The 25751-nt window shown below is 37.2% G+C and overlaps 1 protein-coding gene across 2 annotated transcripts; it reads left to right on the forward strand.

The window, feature by feature from the left end:
* The first annotated feature begins 34 nt into the window (after window positions 1-34).
* On the forward strand, window positions 35-24583 carry MFSD1 (major facilitator superfamily domain containing 1). 2 transcript variants are annotated; one of them, XM_072807875.1, is made up of 16 exons: window positions 35-284; window positions 2344-2396; window positions 3320-3432; window positions 4969-5011; window positions 5538-5605; window positions 7345-7453; window positions 11909-12011; window positions 14007-14105; window positions 14591-14702; window positions 15604-15660; window positions 16243-16399; window positions 17791-17888; window positions 18479-18591; window positions 20326-20373; window positions 21355-21412; window positions 22711-24583. In XM_072807875.1, the coding sequence occupies exons 1-16, from the start codon at window positions 122-124 to the stop codon at window positions 22712-22714; spliced, it is 1398 nt and encodes a 465-aa protein (XP_072663976.1). In that variant the 5' UTR covers window positions 35-121; the 3' UTR covers window positions 22715-24583. The 2 variants fall into 2 exon arrangements, with proteins under 2 accessions (XP_072663976.1, XP_072663977.1); XM_072807876.1 differs by lacking the exon at window positions 22711-24583 and having other exon boundaries at window positions 41-284; window positions 21355-21416.
* Window positions 24584-25751: the final 1168 nt, after the last annotated feature.

The following is a 25751-nucleotide window of genomic DNA, read 5'->3' on the forward strand; positions in this document are numbered from 1 at the left end:
GTGACCCGCCGCGGCGTCACGTGAGCGGCCGCGGCCACGTGACCGCGTTCTCGGCGGGGCCCTGGGGGTGCGGCCTTGCCCCGCAGTTGCGGCTGCCGCGTCCCCGGCTTCCCCCGGCGCGATGGAGGAGGACGAGGAGGAGGCGCGGGCCCTGCTGGAAGGCCGCCCGGATGGGGCTGGCAGAGCGGCCCCCGGCGTCTCCGGGGCGCTGCCGGCAATCTGCGACCCCGGTCGCCTGGCGCACCGGCTCCTGGTGCTGTTGCTGATGTGCTTCCTCGGCTTTGGTGAGGGTGGGGCCGAGAGGCGAGACGTTTCCGATTTTCCCTGGGAGCCCCGGGATCCGCTGAGCTCGGAGCTGCGACGCGGCCCCTTCCCTTCCCCTTCGCCTGCGGAGGCTGCTGCCCCCGGCACCTCGGGGTGGGGGTCGGAGTCGGCTAAGCGGGGCGAGTTTTGTCTCTCTCTTGCCCTCCAAGAAGTTCTGGGGGCTGGGAGCTCGCCCCCTGGGGCCATGGATGTGAAGGAGCCCCTGTTTGTCTAAGCTCGTGTCCATACAGTGTTAAGAAGGAATTCAGAGGGGCGGCCCGGGTGGCGCAGCGGTGGAGCGCCGCCTTCAGCCCAGGGCCTGATCCTGGAGACCCGGGATCGAGTCCCGCCTCGGGCTCCCTGCGTGGAGCCTGCTTCTCCCTCTGCCTGTGTCTCTGCCTCTCTCTCTCTCTCTGTCTCTCTCTCTCTGTCTCTCATGAATAAATAAATAAAATCTTTTTTTTTTTAAAGAAGGAATTCAGGAAGATTGAACTCTCCACCCCTAAGACCTCCCCCCCCCCCCCCCAAGCTTTTTAAAGGACTAATACGTGAGCAGTCTGTTATTTGTTTCTCATGGTCTTTGGGTAAATCCATGCATGCGCCCTGCCGGTGGCTGCAGTAAGTAGGTGTGTTCCCTTGCTGCTCCGCTCTGCCGCTGCTGAAGGAACCCTCCTGGGTTTGCCTTGTGGTGGTCTTGGCGGTGTTCGGTTTCAGTTACGAAATCTGACGACCCTGAAAAGTTCTTGAGATGATTTCTAAAGCATCTGCTTGTATTCCCGCAACTGATGTGTCCAGCATTCTCATGTCAGCTTGGTATGGTTTTAAGAGGTGGTTATGTGTTTCTCAGGGGCGTTTGCTAGAACCTGCTGGAATGTGTAATCAACATTATTGTGGATAATTTTATGCTGCTGTTGGAAATATGTAAAAAGGCTTCCATGAAGGATGCCTTGGGTTTACCTCCTTTGCAACTCTTGGTTCACCCCTTCCCCCCATACTTTGTGGAAAGGTGATGCCTGTCCAATAGCTTTAAAACATGACATTGGGCTGAGTGAAGTAAGTCAGTCGGAGAAGGACAAACATTATATGTTCTCATTCATTTGGGGAATATAAATAATAGTGAAAGGGAATAGAAGGGAAGGGAGAAGAAATGTGTGGGAAATATCAGAAAGGGAGACAGAACGTAAAGACTGCTAACTCTGGGAAACGAACTAGGGGTGGTAGAAGGGGAGGAGGGCGGGGGGTGGGAGTGAATGGGTGACGGGCACTGGGGGTTATTCTGTATGTTAGTAAATTGAACACCAATAAAAAATAAATTAAAAAAAAACCATGACATTGGCATCCTTTACAGCAATTAAAACAGGAATCCTAACTTGCTGGGTTTAGAAACCAAAAAACCTAACATACAAAGCACTTAAAATTACCTCTACTCAAGCAGATTATTTTGGGTAAATTATGGTTAATTGTCTGATTTTATTATTTTTTTTAAATTACTGAGAAACTTTTTTTAAGACTTTATTTATTTATTCGTGAGAGACACACAGACAGGCAGGGAATCTTGGGAATTCTGTTTGTAGATCTAGATTATTGTTTCAAATATCGACTCAGTCAGAGTAGTTAAACTCCATTCCAGTACTCTCATGGTAAGTGGTGACCTCGGGTAACATTATTAGGAAACTGCTGAGGGTGTTTGTGAAATCTTTAGTGTGTGTGTGTGTGTGTGTGTGTGTTTTGGTAGCTTTAAATAAGGAAAACATAGTTGTTTCATGAAGATGCTAAAAAAAGACAATTGTCGATTGACTTCTCTTAAGGTTCCCAATATTTGCTGTTTATGCACATAAGTTGAAAATGATTTGGCATGTTTTCTCTGCATCATTTGGCTACAACGTAGAAAATATTAGTGGAAAGGAAGTGGTCCACACTGTCAGTCCTTGAGCCCCTCATATAAACATTGAAAATCACCAGTTGAATAATATTTGCAACTTGAAACTTCTACATGGACAGAATTATTATTTATAAAATGTTTGCTCTTCCTTATTCTAGGCAGCTATTTTTGCTATGATAATCCTGCTGCCCTTCAGACTCAGGTTAAGCGGGTAAGTTGATTTTTCACTTTATTTCTTTTGTTGGCTCTGGAGTAGGTTTAACTGTTGAGGCATCATCAAGTCTCAGATTGCCTGGCTGAAACGTCCGTTGAATCCATTTTAACATCTGTAGTGAAATTCATGTGTAGTAAGGAGTATTCTTGAGTTGGAATGAGTGGCCACAAAGAATTCATTTATAACACTTGTGACTAGATACTGTTTTACACTTTAAATAAATTAGTGCTATTTCCGTAGAATTACCAAAAATATTAGCAGATTTTTGTTTGTAATGCACTTTCCAATTGCATAATCATCTGAATGACAAATGATTAGAATAGCTTTTTGCTTTCTTAAATATATCTTTGTTATTGTTCATTCATTTTTTTTTTTATTTAATGTGGATGCCGACCACAGAGGATTCTCCATGTCAATATCTTTATTCTGGTTTTGTAAAAAATATCTTTGATATTTATAGTTTCTTGTGAATTTAGATAGTTTTTTCTTTGTAAGGTTTTATCTTTGTACAGAAAGGAAAAGATTAGCCCTTAACATTCTAGAGTGAAAGGAAAAGAAGGTAGGATTTGGGGGGTGCATAGGGATGGGCTAAGATTATCTTTTCCATGTGGAAGGAATACCAGTGCGCATGGTATAATGGGAATAAGAATGGAGAAGATACAGACAGATGGAGATGGTCCCAGTATTGGGGGATCTATTGATCTTGGATTCCATAAATGCTCTGAAAAGGCATACGGACCCAGGGATCCCAAGGGTCACCATTTTTCTGTGATAGGGGCCATAGCTGTCATGAGATTCTCAAAGCAGTTAGTGACTATAAATGATTAAGAAACTTCTGTCCTACACACAAAGAATGTTTGATTTGTTGCTATACTTAAATGTTTGGAAAAAAAAAAGAGTTTTATTTTCTTTTGTTATAGGATATGCAGGTGAATACCACGAAATTCATGCTGCTGTATGCCTGGTATTCTTGGCCCAATGTAGTTTTATGTTTTTTCGGTGGCTTTTTGATAGATCGAGTATTTGGAATACGGTAAGCTTGAGAAAAATCTCACTGTGGGTAAAATGTTATTAGGAAAACACAGAAGTAGATTAGGCATTCTATAAAGATAAAGAGAAAAATAAAATTCTGTATTAACTGTTATAATCTACATTATTATTATTATTATTATTATTATTAAAAATTTTGAAGGGTTAAGTATAAAGGAGGAATTAAAGTTATTTTGCTTGGTCTGAAGGGATGGAATTAGCTTGAAACTTCAGGGAGACTGATCCTACTTAGTATGATGTAGACTTTGGTGAGTGTGATGAAGGGCCATGAGTTGCCAGTTTTCCAATGCTAGAGAACTATTCAGTAGAATGTGGATGGCCATTTCACAAGGATCTTGAGAGGGATTTGAGTTTCAGAAGTAGGATTTACTCGTAGAATCTTTGAGGTCTCTTCTAATACTGGCATTTTATTACTCTGGGACATTAATGAGAGATTTGAAGTATAGAATGTGTGAGTGGGCAGATTTGCAATTGTATTAACTTGGTTGATACTTGTCCTTTTAAAAATAATTATGCTAAGTGAAATAAGTTAGAGGAAGACAAATACCATATGATTTCACTCATATATGGAATCTAAACAAAAAACAGAGCCATACCTATATAGAGAACAAATTGATGGTTGCCACAAAGGAGGGCATGGAAGGTTGGCCAAAATGGATGAAGGGGAGTGGGAGATACAAATTTCAGGTTATGGAATGAGTAAGTCACAGGAATGGAAAGGCACAGCATAAGGAGTATAGGCAATGATATTGTAGTAGTGTTGTATGATGATAGACGGCAGCTATATTTGTGGTGAACATAGAGTAATGTATAAACTTGTCAAATCATTATGTTGTATACCTGAGAGTATTATAACACTGTATCAACTATACTCAAAGAACAAAAACAAAAATCAATAAATAAAATAAAAATAGTTTTTAGTTGTCGGGAATTATAACCACTTAAAATTACTTAATCTTGGAATAAATTCTAAACTCTTAATAGTAATTTTGTAAAGAATGTCAATTTTTTTAAGGATTTTATTTATTTTAGAGAGAAAGAGAACAAGCTCCTGTGCATGCAGGAGAGTGGCAGATGGAGAGAGAGAGAGAGAATCCCAAGCAGACTCCTCACTGAGCATGGAGCCTGATGCAGGGCTCCATCTCACCACACTGACATCATGACCTAAGCTGAACCAGAAGTTGGATGCTAAACTGACTGAGCCACCAAGGCACCCCTAGAATGTTGATTTTTAAGTGGGAACCCTGGGAACTTTTTGAAGATTATTTAACAAATTTTGTTTGTTGAAGAGATGATAATGGTTTAAAAATGTATGCCATTCTCTGGAATCCTCTTAGAAGTCAAGACTTCTGTAGCTTAATATTTAGCCTAGGAAAGCTGCTGACTTTAGAGGCAGACTAGCACTTCATTTTTTTTTTTTCCTGGAAGAAATATGTAGGGGTCAAAGAAAACTGGAGTGAATTATTACTGAAGGACTTGGTGACATAGTCTTAATTCATTCTCTTTCTCTCTCTCACAGATGGGGCACCATTATTTTTAGCTGCTTTGTTTGCATTGGACAGGTAAGAAAGTCCAAAACATCCATTGATTGTGTAACAGTGACTTTTGAATTCTTGTCTAATTCTACCAGCAAAAATGTGTTTATTGACTACCCGACTTAATTAAGCAGGGCCCACAGATGCCCATGTAGCATAATGCATAGTCCATTTTAAGCCTTGAGATAGATGAACATTAATATTTAAATTTCACAGATTTACTAAGAGGGAACATTAAAACCATTATAGAAGTTGTGATTTTTTATTATTTATTTCTTTTTTTTTTTATTTTTTTTATTTTTTTTAATTTTTATTTATTTATGATAGTCACAGAGAGAGAGAGAGGCAGAGACACAGGCAGAGGGAGAAGCAGGCTCCATGCACCAGGAGCCCGATGTGGGATTCGATCCCGGGTCTCCAGGATCGCGCCCTGGGCCAAAGGCAGGCGCCAAACCGCTGCGCCACCCAGGGATCCCTTATTATTTATTTCTCTTGAATACTTTACCTTTTTATTTCTATTGAAATGATTCTGCATTTCTGTTCTACGTTGTAGGTGATTTTTGCTCTGGGTGGAATATTTAATGCTTTTTGGCTGATGGAATTTGGAAGATTTGTGTTTGGGTAAGTTAGGCATAATTTTATTCATCCTAATATGTTAATTACTATTTTAGTGTTTATTATTAATTTATTAAAGATTCATAAAATTATGTCTCTTCTGGAGAATTACCTCAAATCCTTGAAATCTATCTATACATACAAAAGACTGTTTATTGTCTTCCTTTAAAGTAAGCAATAATTTTGAGTGGTCATGGTTAACTATTTCGGGTTTAGATATTAAATAGTTTTCCAGAAATGATATTTTTCCCGAATGTTTTGTTTTTTGTTATATTGAAGACTGATTTAAACTTCATTTAGAAAAGTATAGACCAACCATTTGTATGTTGGCGATTTATGGACATTTTTCTATTTCTTAATGGATGATATGCAGGTCTTTTTGAATCCTGTTAAAGAGGCTTGAATAATCAAACTACCAGCAGACTGATTATTCTTCATGAATTTCAGTGCCTGTTCAATACATCCATTCTGCGTCCAGCCTTGGGCTCCCTGCTGAGAGATGCAGATGATAGAACTTATTTAAGCTTTTCTTATAAGTACTGGGGACATGTAGACATATGTGATTCACCTTGGAAAGTTTCTGAGTGAGAGAGAAGGAAACAAAATATATATAAAAATATGAAAGAGATGGACGCCTGGGTGGTTCAGCAGTTGAGTATCTGCCTTTGGCTCGGCATGATCTCGGGGTCCTGGGATTGAGTCCTACATCGGACTCCCTGTGAGAAGCCTGCTTCTCCCTCTGCCTATGTCTCTGTCCCTCTCTCTGTCTTATGAATAAATAAATAAAATCTTTTAAAAAAAATGTGAAAAGGGTCAAGAGATGGAGGTATTGTCAGAAATGGCCTCATGGATGAAGTATGCCTTGACATCAGCATCAGGTTTGGATTTGTAGAAAGAGGGGGAATATTTTTGGATTTTTGGATTAAGACAGAGTGAGGAGGACTCAGTGTTAGGATATGGAGGAGAATCTCCTAACTGAAGGTCTAGAGAGGGAGTGGTCAGTATGTAGGACTTACAGAAAGAAAGTCAAAGCCCAGGAAATAGAAAAATGTCAAATATGGAAGTTATTGACCTGGAAAATGTGAATTTTTGTGTTTCCACAAAGTAAGAACTACTCTTCCCAGGTGGACCTTTTATGTATCATAGGTAACATAGGTGATGATGTAACCCAGACTCCTTTTATTACAGGTCATGTTTATTATTGCGACATGCCACAATCCCCAAAACTTAGCAGTGTCATACAGCCATTACAATATGCTTGTGGACTTTGTGGGTTAGGAATTTGAACAGGGTACAGCATGGATGGCTTGTCTGTGCACCGGATGTCTGGAGTCTCAGCCCAAAAGATTCATGGAAGGTTGGGTACTGGAATCATCTGAAAGCTTGTTGACTTAAACGTCTCATTCTGGGATAACTTGAAGACTAGCACTGCTGGATGGAGTGCCTACATGTGGTCTTTCTGGGTGGCTTGGCTTTCTCATAGCATGGTATACTGAGGGTTGTTGGACTTTTTACAGGATGGCTCAGGGCTTCAAGTGGGAATGTTTGAGTAAAAAGGCAGATGTCAGCTTTGATTACATAGCACCACTTCCACCATATTATATTGGTTGAAGCAGTCTCAGGCCCACTAGATTCAGAGGTGGGGACACACCTTTTGATAGGAGGAGTGTCAAATTTTAAACTTGCATTGCTAATAGTGGTATTTCTGTAAAAGCAGTAATTTTTCTTCCTTTTCTCATTTTTAGGATTGGTGGGGAGTCCTTAGCAGTTGCTCAGAATACATATGCTGTGAGTTGGTTTAAAGGCAAAGAATTAAACTTGGTGTTTGGACTTCAACTTAGTATGGCTAGAATTGTAAGTATGACAAACCTAATGAAGTCAAACAGGAAGTAAGAGATTCAATCTTATAATTATCACTTAAAAATAATGGGATGAAGTGTATTTTTGTTTGCTACATTAGGCATTGATTTTTTATGTTTTTCTGTAGACCATAGTATAACATTTACCTTACTTTAAGGCATTTTTACCTTATTTCACTTAGGAAACAGTCTAAAAAGGCTAATTAGCATTTATTAAAGAATCTGAGCATTGGTAGGGATCTTACAGGTTTTGTTATCAAATTTCTTTGCCCACTTTTTGCATTCCTGCTATGAAAGTCTTCCAGACTATACTTGCACATTTCTAGTGATTGGAAGCTCACTGTGTGATAGGGCAGCTCCTTTAGTTAGCTTTGTGAAGTTCAACCTTACATAGAGATGAAATTTGCTTCCACAGGTAACTTTTTCTGATTGCCCAAACTTTTGCCCTCTTGTTAGTATTTATTTCCTTTGCTGTGGGCCAGCACTTTGCTTATAAAGACAGCTTTTAAGTTCCTCACTCATTTCCTGTGGTTGTCTAAGCCACATGACATGGGTTGCAGCTCCCTGGCCATGGTGCTCCCACCTGCCTGGGCTTACTGCAGGTATTCAGTACTTTACTCAGCATCTCGAACCTGGAACTATTTGTGGTGTTTCAGGTTTGGTCTGATAGAGGGTACTCAGAGAAGCAACATTGTACTTTTATTAATGCAACCTATAAGGTGTTTGGCCCTCCCAAACCCTGTTAAGTATTTTTTTCTCATAAACTCCTATGAATAGAGGGTTTTTTGTTTTTTTTTTGTTCTGTTTTGTTTTGTTTTTAAATCCTTGCCACTGAAAATCAAGGTTCCAAAGACTAGTAAATGGCATGAAAATGCTTGTAACATATTCTTAGGGAAAAAGAAATCCAGTAAAAAAGTCTTTAATGTAGTGGTTCATTATATGAAATGTGTAACACGTGTCACCTGTATGATACTTTTGTGACTTTATACATATAGATTCTTCCTAATTTTTCAACCATTATAGACAGCACTGTTGTGTGACACTCTATAAAACTTGTCTGCATCTGTTTTCTGAGGCTAGGTTGCTAGGAATGGAACTGAGTCAAGAGAATTAGTTAGGGTTTCTTAGGACATATTCCCATATTATTTTCTCAATGATGTTTACATTCCCATCTGTGGGATATGAAAGGATTCTTTTTATTATATAGCTTTGATAGTACAGACTGTTATTGCCTTAAAAAATTATTTTATCAATTTGATTGGAAACACCTAGATATTACTTTATTTGTAATTATTAGCTAGTGTGATTTTGCATATTATCTAAATTTTATACACAAGGATATTCTGAGTACTTTGTTATGTATCTTGTGCAAGTAAAGATATGTTTGTGGTGGTTTGTGGGTCTCATTGTCTAATAACTTATTGAAGAAGGAAGTGAGATGCACTCTTGGTGACATCATTGTGGCTACTCGTGGTCTTCAAGTTCTTCTCTGTATGGTCACAAATTAGCTCTAATCCATTCAGCTGCATTCTAAGGAGCCCTAAGTTTTTTAGAAAGGAATCTAGGTAGGGGTTAAAGGGGAAAGGAGAGAAACTCAGTGGGAAATAACAGAGGGAGACAGAACATGAGAGACTCCTAACTCTGGGAAATGAACAAGGGGTAGTGGAAGGGGAGGTGGGCGGGGTGATGGGGTGACTGGGTGACGGGCACTGAGGGGGGGCACTTGACAGCACTGGGTATTATACTTACTATATGTTGGCAAATTGAACTCCAATAAAAAATATATTAAAAAAACAAAAAGGGGGGATCCCTGGGTGGCGCAGCGGTTTGGCACCTGCCTTTGGCCCAGGGCACGATCCTGGAGACCCGGGATCGAATCCCACGTCGGGTTCCCGGTGCATGGAGCCTGCTTCTCCCTCTGCCTATGTCTCTCTCTCTCTCTCTCTCTCTCTCTCTCTCTCTCTGTGACTATCATAAATAAAGAAATAAAAGACTTGTTTAAAAAAAATAAAATAAAATAAATTAAAAAAAAGAAAGGAATCTTAGGGGCTTCTAGAATGCAGGATGGAGGTAATTGGGGTGATGGGAGGACCTGGGGAGGAGGTAGAGTGAGCCAGACTGCAAGCAGGCACCTTCTCTTAAGCTAGGGTGGCTCAGCTTTGACCTGATTTCTTGCTTAGGGTCCTTGTGAGAAGTATGAGACCAAAGGATTCCATTTCAGAGCTGCTGGGGTAGATGGAGTTTTAGGGTTTTTGTGCTTTCCTTGTCCCTGGGCATATTCAGAATGGTCATAGAGATTCTGGCTTTACCTTTCCATAGATTTTCTGTAGCCTGAGCTGTGAGCATTTTATCTTCAGGCAGCAGACTTCTCACTTATTATTTGTGTCTTACTGGGGGTTAGAAGTCCAACACTCTTTTGATTTTCATTTGTAATTTGTTACTTTTAAATGCATTATTTCAACAAATATTTATTGAGTACTTGCTAAGTCATGTCATTTAGGCATTTTAGAATTAACGGATTTTTAAGACAACATCCCTGTCATTGAGAAGCTTTCATTTTCAATGATATTGGGGAAAGTTTCTAGTACGTCTCTATTTATACCTTATTACTCATTTGAATAATGCCATAAGCTATTATTTTTGTAAGAAATAGCTGCATGGAATTTGCTACAGTGTTTGCTGTGAGAATATTGTGGATGACACATTGATTTCTCAGTCCTTAAGTGTCTGACCTGTCAATAACAGCATTTAGCATAGTTGGCATTCCCCCTACCCTGATGTCTTCTCATGGGTTCCAGGTCACTACAGTCTCACAGTTTCCCTCTTGCCTTTCTGTTTACTCCTTTGGCCTGTTTTGCTAGTTCCATCTTAGTCTTCTCAACTTGTAAATGTGGGGGTGCCCTGGAGCATGATTATTGGATGTCTTGTCTTTTCTTTTGACACTCACCTCCTTGGTGATCTTATAGGTGTCTTTGCTCCTGCATTTATATCACTTGTCCAGGCCTTTTCCCTGCATTCCACACCCCTATAATGCAACTTCCTACTTGACATTTCCACTTGGATGTCTAGTAGGCACATCAGACCTGACGTGGCCAAAAGCCAGCTCTTGATTTTCTACTACTACCCTCCCCTCAACCCTCCCCCCACCAAACCCAGCTTATGCTGTAGTTCTTTCATCCTTGGTTATGGGCAACTCTTTTCCAGTTGCTCAGGCAAAACCTTAGGTGTCATCCTAAATTACTCCTCCCTGGTCAACATGTATTTTCCATTAGCCAGTCTTGTTAGCTTTACCATCAAAATATATCCATATTCTGACCTCTTCTCACCATGCCTACTGCTAGCCACCCTAGTCCAAGACCCATCACCTCTCTTCTGGATTATTGCAGTAGCCTCCTAATGCATATATCCTTGCTTCTGCCTTCATCCCCACTTGTAGTCTCTTTTGAATACAGCAGTCAGAACAAATCTGTTAAAATGTATGGAATTCTGCTGCTTCTCTACTCAAAACCCAAGTGGCTTCCCATCTCATACAGAATAAAAGCCAGAATCCTTAGTATTATCTGTGGTTTGCCCCCCACCCCCCAATTTCCTCTCCGGGGATCTCCTCTCATTTTTCTGTCTTCTTCATTTACACTGTTCCAGTCTCTGCCGTCCCTGCTGTTCCTGGAGCATAGTGCTGTTGCACTTTCAGGGCCTGGCTGTTCATTCTGCCTGAATGCTTTGTCCTTCCGCCCAGATCACCTCATAGCTAGCTGCCTTCAAGTTTTTACTCAAAGGCACAGTCTCAGTGAGGCCTTTACCCCTTTATGTTCTCTATCTCTGCTTTATTTTTTCCCTTATTTAAAAAAGTGCTTACTACAATGTAATATATATACTACATATTTTGCCACTTTGCCCCACTGAAATATCAGCTTTATGAAAGCTGGGAATTTTTCTGTTTGTTCTTTATTATATTCCCAGTACCTTAGAACAGTGGCTGGTTCAATCAGGGCTCAATAATTGCTGATGAATATGTGAATGAGGATATTATTTTCTATAACTTTTATTGTCTTTTTATGGATAGGATGAGTTTTTTTTTTTTTAAGAATGTCAGTATCAGCAAACGCTATGCTTTTTCTGAGTGAAAGTTTATTTATTCTTAGCTGCCCTGTGAATTTTGTCACTCGTTTCATTTTTGCTTTTGCTACTAGAAAATTCTAAGTGTACTGTGCTGTTTTCAATACTAGCATTTTCTATAAATTAGCTTTTTTGTGTGTGCAGTAATCTTATCTGTGGCTTTTTCTTAGTGTGCTAGTTTTGTTTTAAAAGTTTAGTAGTGTTTTTTAAAAATTTATCTATTTAATCTGGATCTTGTTATACCTGTTTCTCCTAGCTACCTCATATCCTTTATTGAACGAGATGGAGTATATATAAATGAAAATTATATATATGCCTTTTCCTTCATTTTCAGGGAAGTACAGTAAACATGAATCTCATGGGATGGCTGTATTCTAAAGTTGAAGCTTCGTTGGGTTCTGCTGGTCACAAAACCCTTGGGGTCACACTTATGATTGGTTAGTGGATCCTGATGTCCCTTGTTTTGTCTCTTCTGAAAGCATGTCATAGGAAGTATTATGGGAGAGGAAAGAACACTGGAATCAGGGTTAGACCACTTTGGTTATAGTTTTGCCTGAACAGTTCACTAGTTCTTGGACCTAATTAGAAATAGTAAATCATTCACCCTGTTTGTGTTACTATTTCCACCTTCTTAAAATGGAGGATCTTGTCCCTCTTTATCTGCTTCAGCACTGTCATGATGAGCAAATAAGAGTATATTTGAAAATTCTGAAAACAGAGACTTTATACATGTAAGGTGTTACTAGTCTGTAGCAAAGAGAAAATTACTTCCTTTTAAGCAAATTCATTTAGTATACCTGTGGAGCTAAGATTTTACAGAAGTTGTCATGGGAAATCCACTGTGTTGGGAGTCAGGAGTGTGGGTTCTAGTCCTGGCTCTAACTAGTTCTGTCATCTTGGACAAGATGATTAGCCCCTGGGTCTCAGCTTTCTTTTCTGTAAAATTTCAGGTGTTTGACTGAAACTGTATAGGTCCCTCTGGCCCTAAGTTCTCTTAGCTAAGGCTTGGTTGTCCTGGTTGCTGGGTAGATCACTGAGACACATATGAGTGAGGCCTTCTGGAGTTACCACCTGTGCTTTTCTCTGAGTAGTGGATTTTTGTAACTGAGCCCCATAGTGGGTAAGAGGGCCACTTGGAGAGACCTACAAAGACCTGTGGGATGGTGGGGAGAATATTCTGTGCCATCTTTTATTCCTTATATATAACTTGATAGAAAGAGGTCAGTGGAGAGGAAGTCTTCAACAGGTAAAAAATCTAGAGTCTCCTCCTTTCCTCTCTCACCTCTCAAATCCCTTGCCTTATCGAAAACTTCTTTTTCTTACTCTCAGATGCTCTTCAGTATTCCTTCCACTCCTCTCCACAACGGAGAACTTAATAATTTTAAAGAATTTTAGAGCCAGGAAAGATTTGTGCTGTCAAGTCAAAGCCTCTAGTTTTACAAATGGGGAAGTTGAACTTCTAACTAAGAGATTAAGTTCTGTGTTCAACATCATTCAGCTTGTGGCAGAAGTAGAACCCACATCTACTGACTTTTATTTTAGCAATTTTCAGATAGACCACATTATGAAATTAAAGATTCATTTATTTTACTGAACTTATTTTAAAAGTCTTGAAAGTATAAACTTTATTTACTCTTTATCCTGATTGAGTTTAATGATAGGAGTTTAGCATTAGTGAGTAATGCTGATTACAAAGAGGAAGGAGAGCCTGGGTGAGCTGTGCTGTGGGTGGATGGGTAGAGCCCTTTGGGCTGCCAAAGGGCAGGAGCAAGGGTTACAGACTTTGGGAAGAAATTGAGAGGAAGATGAGATGATCGGAGAATCAGACTTCGTTGTTTTTATTTATTTTTTTTAAGATTTTATTTATTCATGAGAGAGAGAGAGAGGCAGAGACACAGGCAGAGGGAGAAGCAGGCTGCATGCAGGGAACCTGACATGGGGACTCGATTCTGGGACTTCAGGATCACGCCCTGAGCCTAAGGCAGGCACTAAATTGCTGAGCCACTCAGGCGTCCCCAGACTTTGTTTTTATAATTTTTCTCCCTGGCATCCATCAGTAATCAGTGCTTAGACTTAGTTAATATATTAGTACTGATTTGCTAGCTGGTCATCCACTTTCTTAAGGAAATTCTAGATTACAAGACTAGACTAGTATGTTATGGTCTTTTCCCTCTAGTCTCCAACCTTCTGCTGGGAAATAAATGTAGTAAGAGTGACTGTAGTTTGTTGAGTACTTAACCACATGCTGTTCCTTTCCTTCTGTCCTGATTTAGTATTTGTAAGATTTTCTTAGATGTGTCAAGATGGCATCCCTTTCAATTGCTAAGTTTTCTGCTATGACTGTAAGGTGCTGCCTCTTGGGAACCTTCATTCACTTTTAAAAATCTCTCTCTCTCTCTCTCTCTCTTTTTCTTTTTCTTTTTTTATTATAGGGGGTATAACATGTATTCTTTCACTAATCTGTGCCTTGGTTCTTGCTTACTTGGATCAGAGAGCAGAAAAGATCCTTCACAAAGCACAAGGAAAAACAGGTAGGTCTAAATGCAAGAAAAGTGGGCTTTGGGGATTTGCGGAACTTTGAACATAATTTACAATGAGATAAGTTCCTTATGTAGTGTTATAAGACCAGTGAGGCTTAATACATGTCTTTTATCTTTTATTTTCCAATCTGTTTCAACTTGTCTAAATTTTGGAGAACAATTTTTTTTTTCACTTAAGCACTTTTGACAGAATTTACATTCTTTATTTTTTGTTTTTTTATTTTTATTTTTAGAATTTACATTCTTGATTGCACTTTGTGTATTTGGAAAATGATGAGTGTTCCTGGAAGACAGCAGGAAAGTAGACAGTAATCTTAGGTTTTGCTTTTTCTAATGTCTTTTTAGATTTTCCCAGAAGTTATGTTCCAGTACTTTACTGAGAAAAGTGTTTTGTAAACTGAATGGCAAAGGTTAATCAGTACTCTTGACCTGGGTATGCAAAATTATGCTCATAGCTTCTTCCCTTTCTTTTTAAGGTGAAGTTATTAAGTTAACTGATGTAAAGGACTTCTCTTTTCCCCTGTGGCTAATATTTATCATCTGTGTCTGCTATTATGTGGCAGTGTTCCCTTTTATTGGACTTGGGAAGTGAGTATTCTCTGGCATTCCATTGTTGTTGCTAAATTATAATGAGAATTTAATCACACAATTGCAATTTTTTTAGCTATAAATCTTGCTTTTCTGGTTATAGTTTACATTTACATAGGAATTGTTTTACATCCTGGGATATAACTGATTTTCTTACCTTATAAGGGTTAGTATTTGGCTTAATACTTTCATTATATTTTTGATGAAATATAACAGTTTTGAATCTTAATAAAGATTTATTTTAATACTTTGCATTGGATTAGTATTCTTTTTTTTTTTTTTTTTTAATTTCCTCTTTATTCCTTTGTTTGGAAGCCTATTCTTAAGAATGGAAATAGTGCTTTGACTCATTGTGCCATGCCTGGGCGCATTTGCTAGGACTACATTATGCCAGGGTTAAAAATCAATTTTTTTTTTTTAATCACTTAGCTCTGCCTTTCCACTGGCAGCTGCTCGAACAGAGCAGTATGTTGAGTGTGTTTATAGGGGTGTGTCTTCGTAATCAGAACCTTTAAATTCAGAGTGTTTTAAATTATTTGAGACAAGATCTCTAGGCATTATTTGGCAAAGAACCTATCCAGTCCCGCTTTAAGGAAAAGAAGCACTTTTAATTTCATGTAGTAATTCATTTGGTATTCTGAAAACTTATGTGTACTGTTTGTTTATTTAAAATGAAAAAAGTCAACATCAGGGTATTTTATTTAGTGAAATACATAAACACTAAAGCTTTAACATCAGTTGCTTAAAGATGAATGTTAGATCAGGTAAGAAAATAATATCAAGAAGGAAAAGTTGGTTAAACTTAGAATTATTTTAATTTAGTTTTATTTTGCCTTTAATTATTAAAAAGCAGTTCTCTCTAAAGTACTTATTTCTCTCTCTCTGTCTCTCTCTATTTTAGAGTTTTCTTTACAGAGAAATTTGGATTTTCCTCCCAGGCAGCAAGTGCTATAAACAGGTATTTCATTAATTCTGTGAGTGCTTATTTTGTGCATAGGTGGGTCTTTAATTATAACCAAATGTTCTAAGAGACAAAGAATACGTGTAACTTAACATCCATAATACGAAATCAACATTATATTGGTACTTGATCCTGAGAGACCATCTTTGCATTAATGGAAAACTGAAGAAATCTTGGGCTGCTCTTTAATCTTTAAATTTCTGTTTACTGGGGGTGCCTGGGTGGCTCAGTGGTTGAGCATCTGTCTTTGGCTCAGGTCATGATCCTGGGGTCCTGGGATTGAGTCCCACATCAGGCTCCCCACAGGGAGCCCGCTTCTCCCTCTGCCTGTCTCTGCCTCTCTGTGTGTCTCTCACAAATAAATAAATAAAAATCTTAAAAAAAATAAAAAGATACTATATTGTAATACTGTTTACTGATGACTATTTTATTTTATTTTTTTTTCTGATGACCGTTTTAGAAGAATGCTAAATTAAATGAGCTAGGGTTTGCTTTACCTGATGGTTTTAGGGACTTCTTGGATTTTTTTTTTTAAAGCTGTTATGATTTTATTAAATATCTTTTATATTCTTTGGGCAGTATTGTATATGTTATATCAGCTCCCATGTCCCCGATATTTGGGCTCCTGGTGGATAAAACAGGAAAGAACATCATCTGGGTTCTGTGTGCAGTGGTGACCACTCTTGCTGCCCACATCATGCTGGCCTTCACACTGTGGAACCCTTGGATTGCTATGGTAATGTCACTGTTCATGCTGGCAGGGCTTCAGGGAAGACTCTGTAAAAGTGCATGTCAGGAGCCACCATATACTCATTCTGATAGAGCTTGTGAAAGGGGAAAAACAATGCCTTCAGTTTCTACAAAATAACTATTTTAAAAGTAAATTTGATTACTAATGAATAAGATATTTTTAATTTTATTTGGCTTTTTAACATAGTAATCTCAGTGCTGAAATAGAATTTGAGATAAAGTAGTCTTAGGAAAGCTAAAATGCTTATTAGTTCCATTTATTTTTCTGTACTTCTTTAAAAGAAATTCTTCCATCATAAGTGGCAAAAAAAAAAAAATCTTTCTGCCCATGATTCATGATTTTGCATTCTTTTGACCTTGATCCTTAGAAGGTTAAAAAAATTCATCAGGGTTTTGTTACTCTTTTTTAGAATGTCATTTTAAAGACCACAGGCTGAGATGTGCTGCATTTCTTGACTATTAACAAAAGAATATCTTGAACATATATGTTTGCACTTAGTGAGATTTCTTTAGGACAGATTCCTGGAAGTATAAATGCTATAGCAAAGGTTTTGCACACTTAACATCTTGATAGACGTTGTGAAACTTCTCCTCTAAGAAGTTCTTACCCATTTATAGTTTTACCAATAATACACAAATGTGCATTTTTTTAGTATCCTAGTCATGTTGGGCATTGGCCTTATTTTAACCTTTGCCAATATAATAGGTGTAAATGATCTTATTTAAACTTAAATCATAAGGCTTCCTTTATAATTAAAAAGTAACACTAGGTAATGGTTTTCTACCCTGCTCTCCAGTTAGGCGTTGATGACCTGAGGTAAGATAATAGACTTTTTGGCATGGTGTTGCCTTGATTGCTTAATTTGTAAATAATAAATATTGGAAGATTAACTTTCCAGAAATGTTGGTAGTAACTTTTTGCAAATTAGCTTTATTTTCTTGCTTAGTCCTTGATTGTACCCTGGGCCCAGTCAGTTATAAGCACACATAATATAAAATGGTTAAGACAAGGGATCCCTGGGTGGCTCAGCAGTTTAGCTCCTGCCTTTGGCCCAGGGCGTGATCCTGGAGTCCCGGGATCGAGTCCCACATCGGACTCCCAGCATGGAGCCTGTTTCTCCCTCCTGTGTCTCTGCCTATGTCATAAATAAATAAATACATACATACATACATACTGTGTGTGTATTTTGTCACTAGAGGGATACTATTAGAGTCAGGACTTTCTTGTATCAAATGTGAGTTTTAGTTATAATCATAATAAAATATGCATGAATATTCATATATTTGCTAATGATCGCAGATTGGCTAATTTGCATTAAAGGAAAACCACTTTTTTTGGTTAACGTTAAGATTTTTACCCTTTTCTGTATTCTACAGGTTCTCCTGGGACTCTCCTATTCGTTGCTTGCCTGTGCGTTGTGGCCCATGGTGGCGTTTGTAGTTCCTGAACATCAGCTAGGAACTGCATATGGCTTGTAAGTGTTTGCACTATAATGTTCCTCTTTGCTGTATCAATTTGATTATCATATAAAACTCCAGATCTCTTGAATCTAGTCCTCTTCAGGCTCTTGGGACAGCTCTGAATCTAGAAACTACTAGAAAAGTCAGTTAATCTATTTGTGATATTGTGGCAATGGATGCTCCAAGCCTCCAGCAAGATAGCTGATGTTAAGCTAACCCATTAGAAGTGGTTTCTGACATTGCCATTGACTGCCTGTTTATCTGAGCGTTTCTTAGTGAGAAGTTGAGTTCTAGTCTCAGAACAGGGCAGAAGGCAAAAGTGGGAACTGCACTCATGGTTGGTATTCACTTAGCTTTTTCTTTCAGCAGGAAAGTATTAAGCTCATACTGCACTTAGTAAGACAAGCTCCCTTACTTTTGAGCATAACAGCTAGTAGTAGAAACAGTCTTGGGTTGAAAAACCTAATCAGGTCGTCCCTGGTTAAAAACATCTCTTAACACTAATAGTATGTCATTCACAGATACTAATATTTAAAATGAATTGTTACTCTGTGTGTGAAGACTTTTGAAACTGAAATGTGTTTTTGTATTTCTTGTTTTGTAGCATGCAGTCCATTCAGAATCTTGGGTTGGCAATCATTTCCATCATTGCTGGCATGATACTGGATACTCGGGGATATTTGTTCTTAGAAGTTTTCTTCATTGCCTGTGTTTCTTGTAAGTGTGTTATGTGGCAACATTTAGTTTCTTTTAATATGTAACGGAATGTTTTCATTTATACTTTTAGGTTACTTTTAGGTTTTTGTTGTTGTTCTCTTTTTCCCTCTTTTAGACCAAATCCCTAAGATATATCTATCAAATTTGCCTGTTTCTTAGTCTGTGCATTAGTTTCCCAGCTGGTGGCTTTCTGGTTCTCTGAGGATTCACAGGCATTTTTTTTTTTTTTTTTTTAGGAGATTCCTATTTTTAAAAGTAGTAGTGGAATCTGCTTCATATTCTATTTTAAATATTTACAGTTTTTACATTATCCTCTTTGAAGTGAAACCATTTTAAAAGGTGGTGAGTACATCCCTGGTGTGAATATGTGGACATCGGTATGATTTAGGTGTGAGTGCCTATAGTTTATTCATTAGACAACTTTAAATTGCCTTTATTTTTAGTCCTGTTATTTAATGTTTACCTGTAATGATTTATTGGTTGAAAATAGGAAGTATTAGGAAATAGTATTACTATTGAAAACAATAAAAATAAATTAGCATTTTTCCTGTGGTAGGCTTCACTATATGCACAGTTGTATTCATCTGAAAAAAATTCTTATATATCAAGTTGTCCTTTATGCTTTTACATGTGTTTAAAATGGTAAACCCTAACCCCAGTGATGATTTTATCATTTACATTTATAGAGATTAAATGCATTTAATCTCTATAAAACCACATTCTCTTGAAAGGTGGTATTAGTAGATAATTATTATGAAAAGCCTGAATGTATTTTATTATTTCATAATTTTAGAAGTAAACACATCAAATTTTAAGAATATGTTGTTTTTAAAAAGTGGGTCATGTAGAATTCACAATACTAGGTCATCAAAGTGTTTTTGTCTATTTTTGATGCTGCAGCATGTGGTTTAATTTCAAACCATGATTCTATGTATATTTGGTTCTTAAACACTACCATTTAAAAATGTTTTAATTGCCATATTAAGTTAAATTTAGTGTGCCTCACTTGTTAAGGTAAAAAGGCTGTAACTGGGATCCCTGGGTGGCGCAGCGGTTTAGCGCCTGCCTTTGGCCCAGGGCACGATCCTGGAGACCCAGGATCGAATCCCACATCGGGCTCCCGGTACATGGAGCCTGCTTCTCCCTCTGCCTGTGTCTCTGCCTCTCTCTCTCTCTCTCTCTCTCTCTCTCTCTCTCTGTGACTATCATAAATAAATAAAAATTAAAAAAAAAAAAAAAAAAAGGCTGTAACTTAGAGATTGTCACTGGCTCCAGGCTTTTGGGAGTCAAATGGCCACATTCTATGTTTGGTTAATTTGTTAAAAATGAACATGATGTTTTCAGACTTAGAATCCTCAAAGGATTGTTTCTATTTGGTTCTCTGTAAAAAGATAGGGGGCTGGCAGGAGTTTTGAAAGTACCAGGAGGCACTACCACTTAAAAGGAAGAATAAAGAGAGTAAATAGCAGCTGGGATGATCTCTGTGGATCACCCCTTTTCCTGTATCAGCTTGTCTCTGATCCTGCTGCCCTTGGGCTCCTGTAGCCCATCGAATAAACGGTGTGTAAATCATTTTTAGTGCTTTTTGGAAGATAATATAATAGTGTTTTTATTTTTAAATGCCAATCAATAAAGATTTATATAAGGTTTACTTTGCAATTATGATTACATAGGAATCATTGGGAAGAAGTACATGTTTTTGAAGGATCCTGTGTTTTTTTTTTTCACTTCCAGTGTCACTTTTATCTGTGGTCTTACTCTATGTGGTGAATCGTGCCAGAGGTAAGTAGAATTTGACATTTTCTTCTTAAACCATTGTGGATCATCTTGTGGGGTCCCTGGATTGTCTGTATACCTCTTTAGAAGCCAGTGCTTTAGTTCATGTAATGATGACACTCTCTTCATAGTGATGGAAACACATTTCATTATGTAATCTGTAATTATATATTTTGGAACTTCAGATTTATTAAGATTGTTGTCCCTTCTGGCCAGTTCAATCTAAGTGGGTTTTTTTTTTTTTTTTTCAATTTAAGTTTTGTAATATAAAATTTAAGATTTTTTTATGTTAGCATAAAGAAGTTTGGCATTTCAAAATAACCTGAAGCCATTACTGTGTTATTGTCTCATCTTTAAAATAATAAGGAAACAAATTCATAGTTATAGTTTGCATTTTAAGGTTGAAAGAAAATAGTTTGCATTTTAAGGTTGATACAGAATGAGGTGTTACAGATTTTTTTCTTTTGCTGACATATTATAAATGCATTTGTACTTTTTTTCTTTGTTCTGTATATGAGTTTGATGTTACCCTTATGCCCAATGCCCAAGCTATTTCTAACTAGTTTGCTCCTAAAGTTTGTTATACACTTGGTAAAATGTATATACCTGCTGTTTAAATGATTTTAGGTCACTTCCTTTAATTTCTCTTAATTTTCACTATTACTGAAAATAAATACAATTTCCCAGTTAACAAGATGTAAAGCAGTACATGAGTCCAAACTTAAAAAAACAATGTTCGAATTAAGGAGTGATTATTTGTATGTGGATCATATAAAGATTCTTTTTATTTTTTTTTTCATATAAAGATTCTTAAAAAACATTTTTTCCCCTTGGGAAGGTCCCAGGAAGTAAACATTTCTTTCTCATTTTTCATAGCCTTTTCTGTTACTTTAAGGTATACCCATACAAGTAAGTGTGTGTGTGTGTGTGTGAGAATTTTACTTTTAATAGTCATGTAGAAAGATTCTATGCCTATTTGTGTTTTAGGGGGGAACCTAAATCATTCTGCAAGACAAAGGGAAGAAATAAAACTTTCTCATGCTGAGTAAGTATTAAAAGAGAAAAGTTGTCTTTTTTTTTTTTTTTTTTTTTTTTTTGCAAATCTCAAACATTAGCTTTTTCTTTCAAAGTGTTAGGGTTAGACTTTTAAGAAATTAGTCTTCTTTGAGATTCAAGAGCTAGAGATTATCTCTGGAACTACTATAACAAAATTCTTGTTCAGAAAATTTAAATAGGATGGATATCAAGGGTTAAAGTGAAAGGGGAAAAATAATTGGGTTTTAAATTGCTTTCTGAGAGAAAGACCAGAACTCTAGTATTTATAACTTATTAGAGGAAGGGTCTTTGTCCTAAACTCCTGTGCTGGGCTTACCCTTCCATTCTCTGATGTTTTCTTTTTTTTAACTAGTTGAGAAAATTTTTCATTTTGTTCTGGTACTAACATTCCATGTTCTCTGACTCATTTGGAGCAGATTAAGTATATAGTGTGGCATTAAGTTGAACTAATTTTTTTCATGAAGGTATGGTAAAATGTAACAGGAACTATATTTCCTATTATTATGATTTCTGATTTTTAGATATTGAATTTTTTATGATTTAAAAAATTTATTTGTAAACATACACCATGTAACTATAAGTTTTGTGAATTTTGTATGGGTTAAAGTCTTGTAGAACAAAAAATGGTAGGTGATTCTTGGCCATTTCAAATTCCCTTTAAGGTAGTAATTCTAGAATGCATCTTGAAAAGATAATCAGAAGTGTTACAAGTTTTAAATATCTTTATGACAGTCTTATTTGTTACATTAATATATTGGAAACAACATGAATGTCCCAAAGTGACAAAGGGAAATGATTAAATAGATTATGACACATCCATATAATACTGTTGTTAAAATCATGTTTTAGGATTTTAAAAGTCAGAGATAATTCCCTCCCTGCACCATGTCAGAAATACTTACCATGCCACATGTTGAGGAGACAAAAGATTAAAATGCAAGTGTAATATGCTCATTTTGTTCAAGAAAAAGTACGCAGGCACATGTATTTCTTATTGTATATAATAGAAGAAATACTGAAAGGAAAAACTCCAAATACCAGAAATTCCATTTCAATATAGTAAGGTTACAGGCATACTTTTTCTATTGTTTTTCTGTATTTCCCAAATTTTCTGTGTTGATCTTGTTACTTTTCTAATCAAGAAGATTTAAGAGATTATTTATCAAAGTGTGCAACTTCTAATATTTGGCATCTGTTTTGTAATGCTTATGGTTTTTATTTTGTAAACCAAATGAGGCCTCCTGTTTTTTCCCTCTTTTTGATAATTTATTACATTGTGTTTTGCAGATGAGAAGCTTTAAATGACTGTGTCATGAGAATGGGCTGCACACATCATTGGTTCGAAAACCTCATTTTTTTTAATCTAGAGTTTATGTAGGGAGAATAATGGTTTGGAAACTTAGTATATTTATGTATCAAAAACACCTACTTCAAAGTATATTTGTGAGGGCTGTTTCAGACTCTGTCTTATGTACTGTGTATTGCTCAAGAATTCTGTGGAATCGGCTAACAGTGAAGTGTAGAAAGTTTCTCAGGAATACGCAAGTGAACTTCATTAAGGAGAGTAAATAATGGAAAACTTGGATCTTGTATTAAGATAATTTTCAGAAGATGTTTCTTAAGGATATGGCTTTTTTTTTTTTTTAATCTTCAAGCAAAACAAAAAGCTTTTGAGGGGGTAAAAGGGATATTTTATACAGAATAAACAATGGCATTTTAGTAGACATTCCCTGTTTTTATAGGGAATAGTTAAGAGATTTTTTTATGCAATCTCCTCATTTTCACAAATAGCAGATTGTATTCTGCTATCTTTAGTTATGAGAGGCTGCCAAGCAGTGACCCTTTTGAGCTTCTTTATCTCTCCATTACTAAGGACCCTGATCACTTAGGGATTAATTTTATAGTACAAACTTTCTGTAAAATGTTTTCTTATAATAATTAATTTCTAAAAAGTAGTATCCCTTAAATTATGATAGTTGCATACCTACATGGATAAAAACACTGCAAAAGAAGTACTCGATGTCTTCTAAAACCTTTGATTAAAAAAATATTAAAACATTGATTTTAACTTATTTATTTGGAAGATTATTTCTATAAGAAAATCTAAGTTAGAATAAAGAAAATTTGCCCAATTGCAGTCTTTGAAAGTCAGTGAAGTACCCTTTTCTCCAGAGTAGGACCTAAAGTAACATTTATGTTTTTCAGATTAAATAAAATGTGATTATAAATTTTTTTTGACAGACTTAAAAACTTTTAAACTTGAGTTAGTCTTAGCCTATTATAAATTAAAGTCGAAGAATTTTTCATGTGTTTTACTCTCCAGGAGTATGCAGATATTTTAGAAAACTATTAAACTGTCATATTTAGCTAATTGTAGTGTTTAAAATACAGGACATAACATTGTATGCTAGAAAGTTCTGGAACAGATTGAAAGTACATTCCTTATTCAGGTTACTAAGTTTACTTACATCCCTTTTTCTGATTTACAGTTTATTGTGTCCTTACTCAGTTGTTAGTTCTTTAGGCTTTGACTGCCATGTGACAGAATGTTCTAGCCCAGATTATTGAGTGTTGGCTTTATCACTTGGTGAGAGTGGAGGAAGCCAGCTGTTACTGCTGCTGGAGGGCTTGCGTGTTCCATGCCTTACTTTTTTCACCACCTCCGTGCCTCAGCCATAGTGAGCTGCTTAATTATATTTTTCAAATGGGTCATGTTCCTTTCCCTTTTGGCTGCTCCCTTTGCCTAGGATATTTTATCCAGGATCCTCGGTAACCTGGTTTCACCTGATTTACAACAGAAAACCTTAGCCCCAGCTCAGAAGCATTCTTCCTGTGGGAACTCTTCCAGACCTTCAGGCTATATCAAGTTCTTCTAAAATTTTTGTGGTCTCTGAAAAGCCCTGTTTTTTCTTTCTTGGCTTACCTCAACTTAAAATGAAGAATTTGTGATAGTGTGAGTGTCTGTCTCCCTTCAGATTGTAAGCTCTAAGAGGGCAGGGACTGTGTCTGTTACGTTAATTATGATTGTGTTGATAGTGCCTATCACAGAGTAGGTACAAAATAAACATTTTTTGAATGGTGCATAAATTAAAAGAGTAAAATGGAGTAATCTTTTTGGAGGGCAAATTGGTAATATGAATAAAAAGACCTGAAAAGGGGACTTCATGATGGTGGACTACATGCCTTTTGACTTAGCAGTTTTATTTCTAATAATTTATCCCAGGAAAGCCATCAGACAAATATACACATAAATGTATTTTAAGAAAGTATTTTCGTAGCAAGGTTGGTTGTTTTATGATAGCCTTAAAAAGGAAAACACTCATGTTTATTAGAATAGATTTATTAAGTACACCATATCATGTGCTTAAAGTGAAATATTAAGACAGTCATTGAATGGTTTCATTAGAGAGCATTGACATGGAATGATGGCATTATCATGTAAAGATTCAGAGTGCTGCTTTTTTTATGATTTATTAATAGAGCTTGCTTGTGCATAGTGGGAGGGGCAGAGGGAGAGAACCCAAGCAGACTCTGCTGTGTGTGTGTGTGGAGTCCAGTGTGGGGCTGGATCCCACAACTCTGAGATCACGACCTGAGCCAAAATCAAGAGTCAGATGCTCAACCTATTGAGCCACACAGGCACCCACAGAGTGCTGCTATTTTAATAACAAACAAACATGTCTGAAGGATATGTATGTAAGTGTCTCTGAGTGAGGACTTTCTTTTGGCTTATTTCTACTTTTTTTTTTTTTTTAAAGATTTTATTTATTCATGAGAGACACACAGAGAGATAGAGAGGCAGAGACACAGGCAGAGAGAGAAGCAGGCTCCATGCAGGGAGCCTGAGTGGGACTCGATCCCGGGACTCCAGGACCACGCCCTGGGCCGAAGTCAGGCACTAAACCACTGAGCCATCCAGGGATCCTCAAGGCTTATTTATACTTCTAATTATCCAACAATAGCACTGTAATAAAAGCTTTTAAAAACTCACAGAGAACAAAATTCCCAAGTTTGAGTGCTACTTTTGAGGAAAGTGGTAGTTTCAGAAAGGAGGAAGGTGACAGGTAATGTTTCCCAAAGAATTTTGGGGATGGAGTTAGGTGGGAGTTAATAGGTCCCTGAGTTAGAATTTGCATTGACAGGAAAAAAATTGCATGTGAAAGGAAACTTGAGAGAAAAAACAGAATAGAAAATGGGGTAAAAGCTAAGGAAATAATAAACTTTCTGGCCCCACTGGTGGCAAAGAACAGGTTCAAGTTGTCTGCAAGCTCTCTGTGATTTCTGGGATATCTCAACCCGATTCTCCTTGGCTTTTTCCATTTGCATGT

This window comes from Canis lupus, chromosome 31, assembly GCF_048164855.1.
Source record: "Canis lupus baileyi chromosome 31, mCanLup2.hap1, whole genome shotgun sequence".
Taxonomy (NCBI): domain Eukaryota; kingdom Metazoa; phylum Chordata; class Mammalia; order Carnivora; family Canidae; genus Canis; species Canis lupus.

Coding starts and splice junctions, on each gene's coding strand:
- MFSD1 (XM_072807875.1), top strand. CDS start 122: ATGGAGGAGGACGAGGAGGAGGCGCGGGCCCTGCTGGAAGGCCGCCCG. Junction 2,397..3,319: donor TTCAGACTCAGGTTAAGCGG/GTAAGTTGATTT, acceptor CTTTTGTTATAG/GATATGCAGGTGAATACCAC. Junction 16,400..17,790: donor GGAACCCTTGGATTGCTATG/GTAATGTCACTG, acceptor TGTATTCTACAG/GTTCTCCTGGGACTCTCCTA.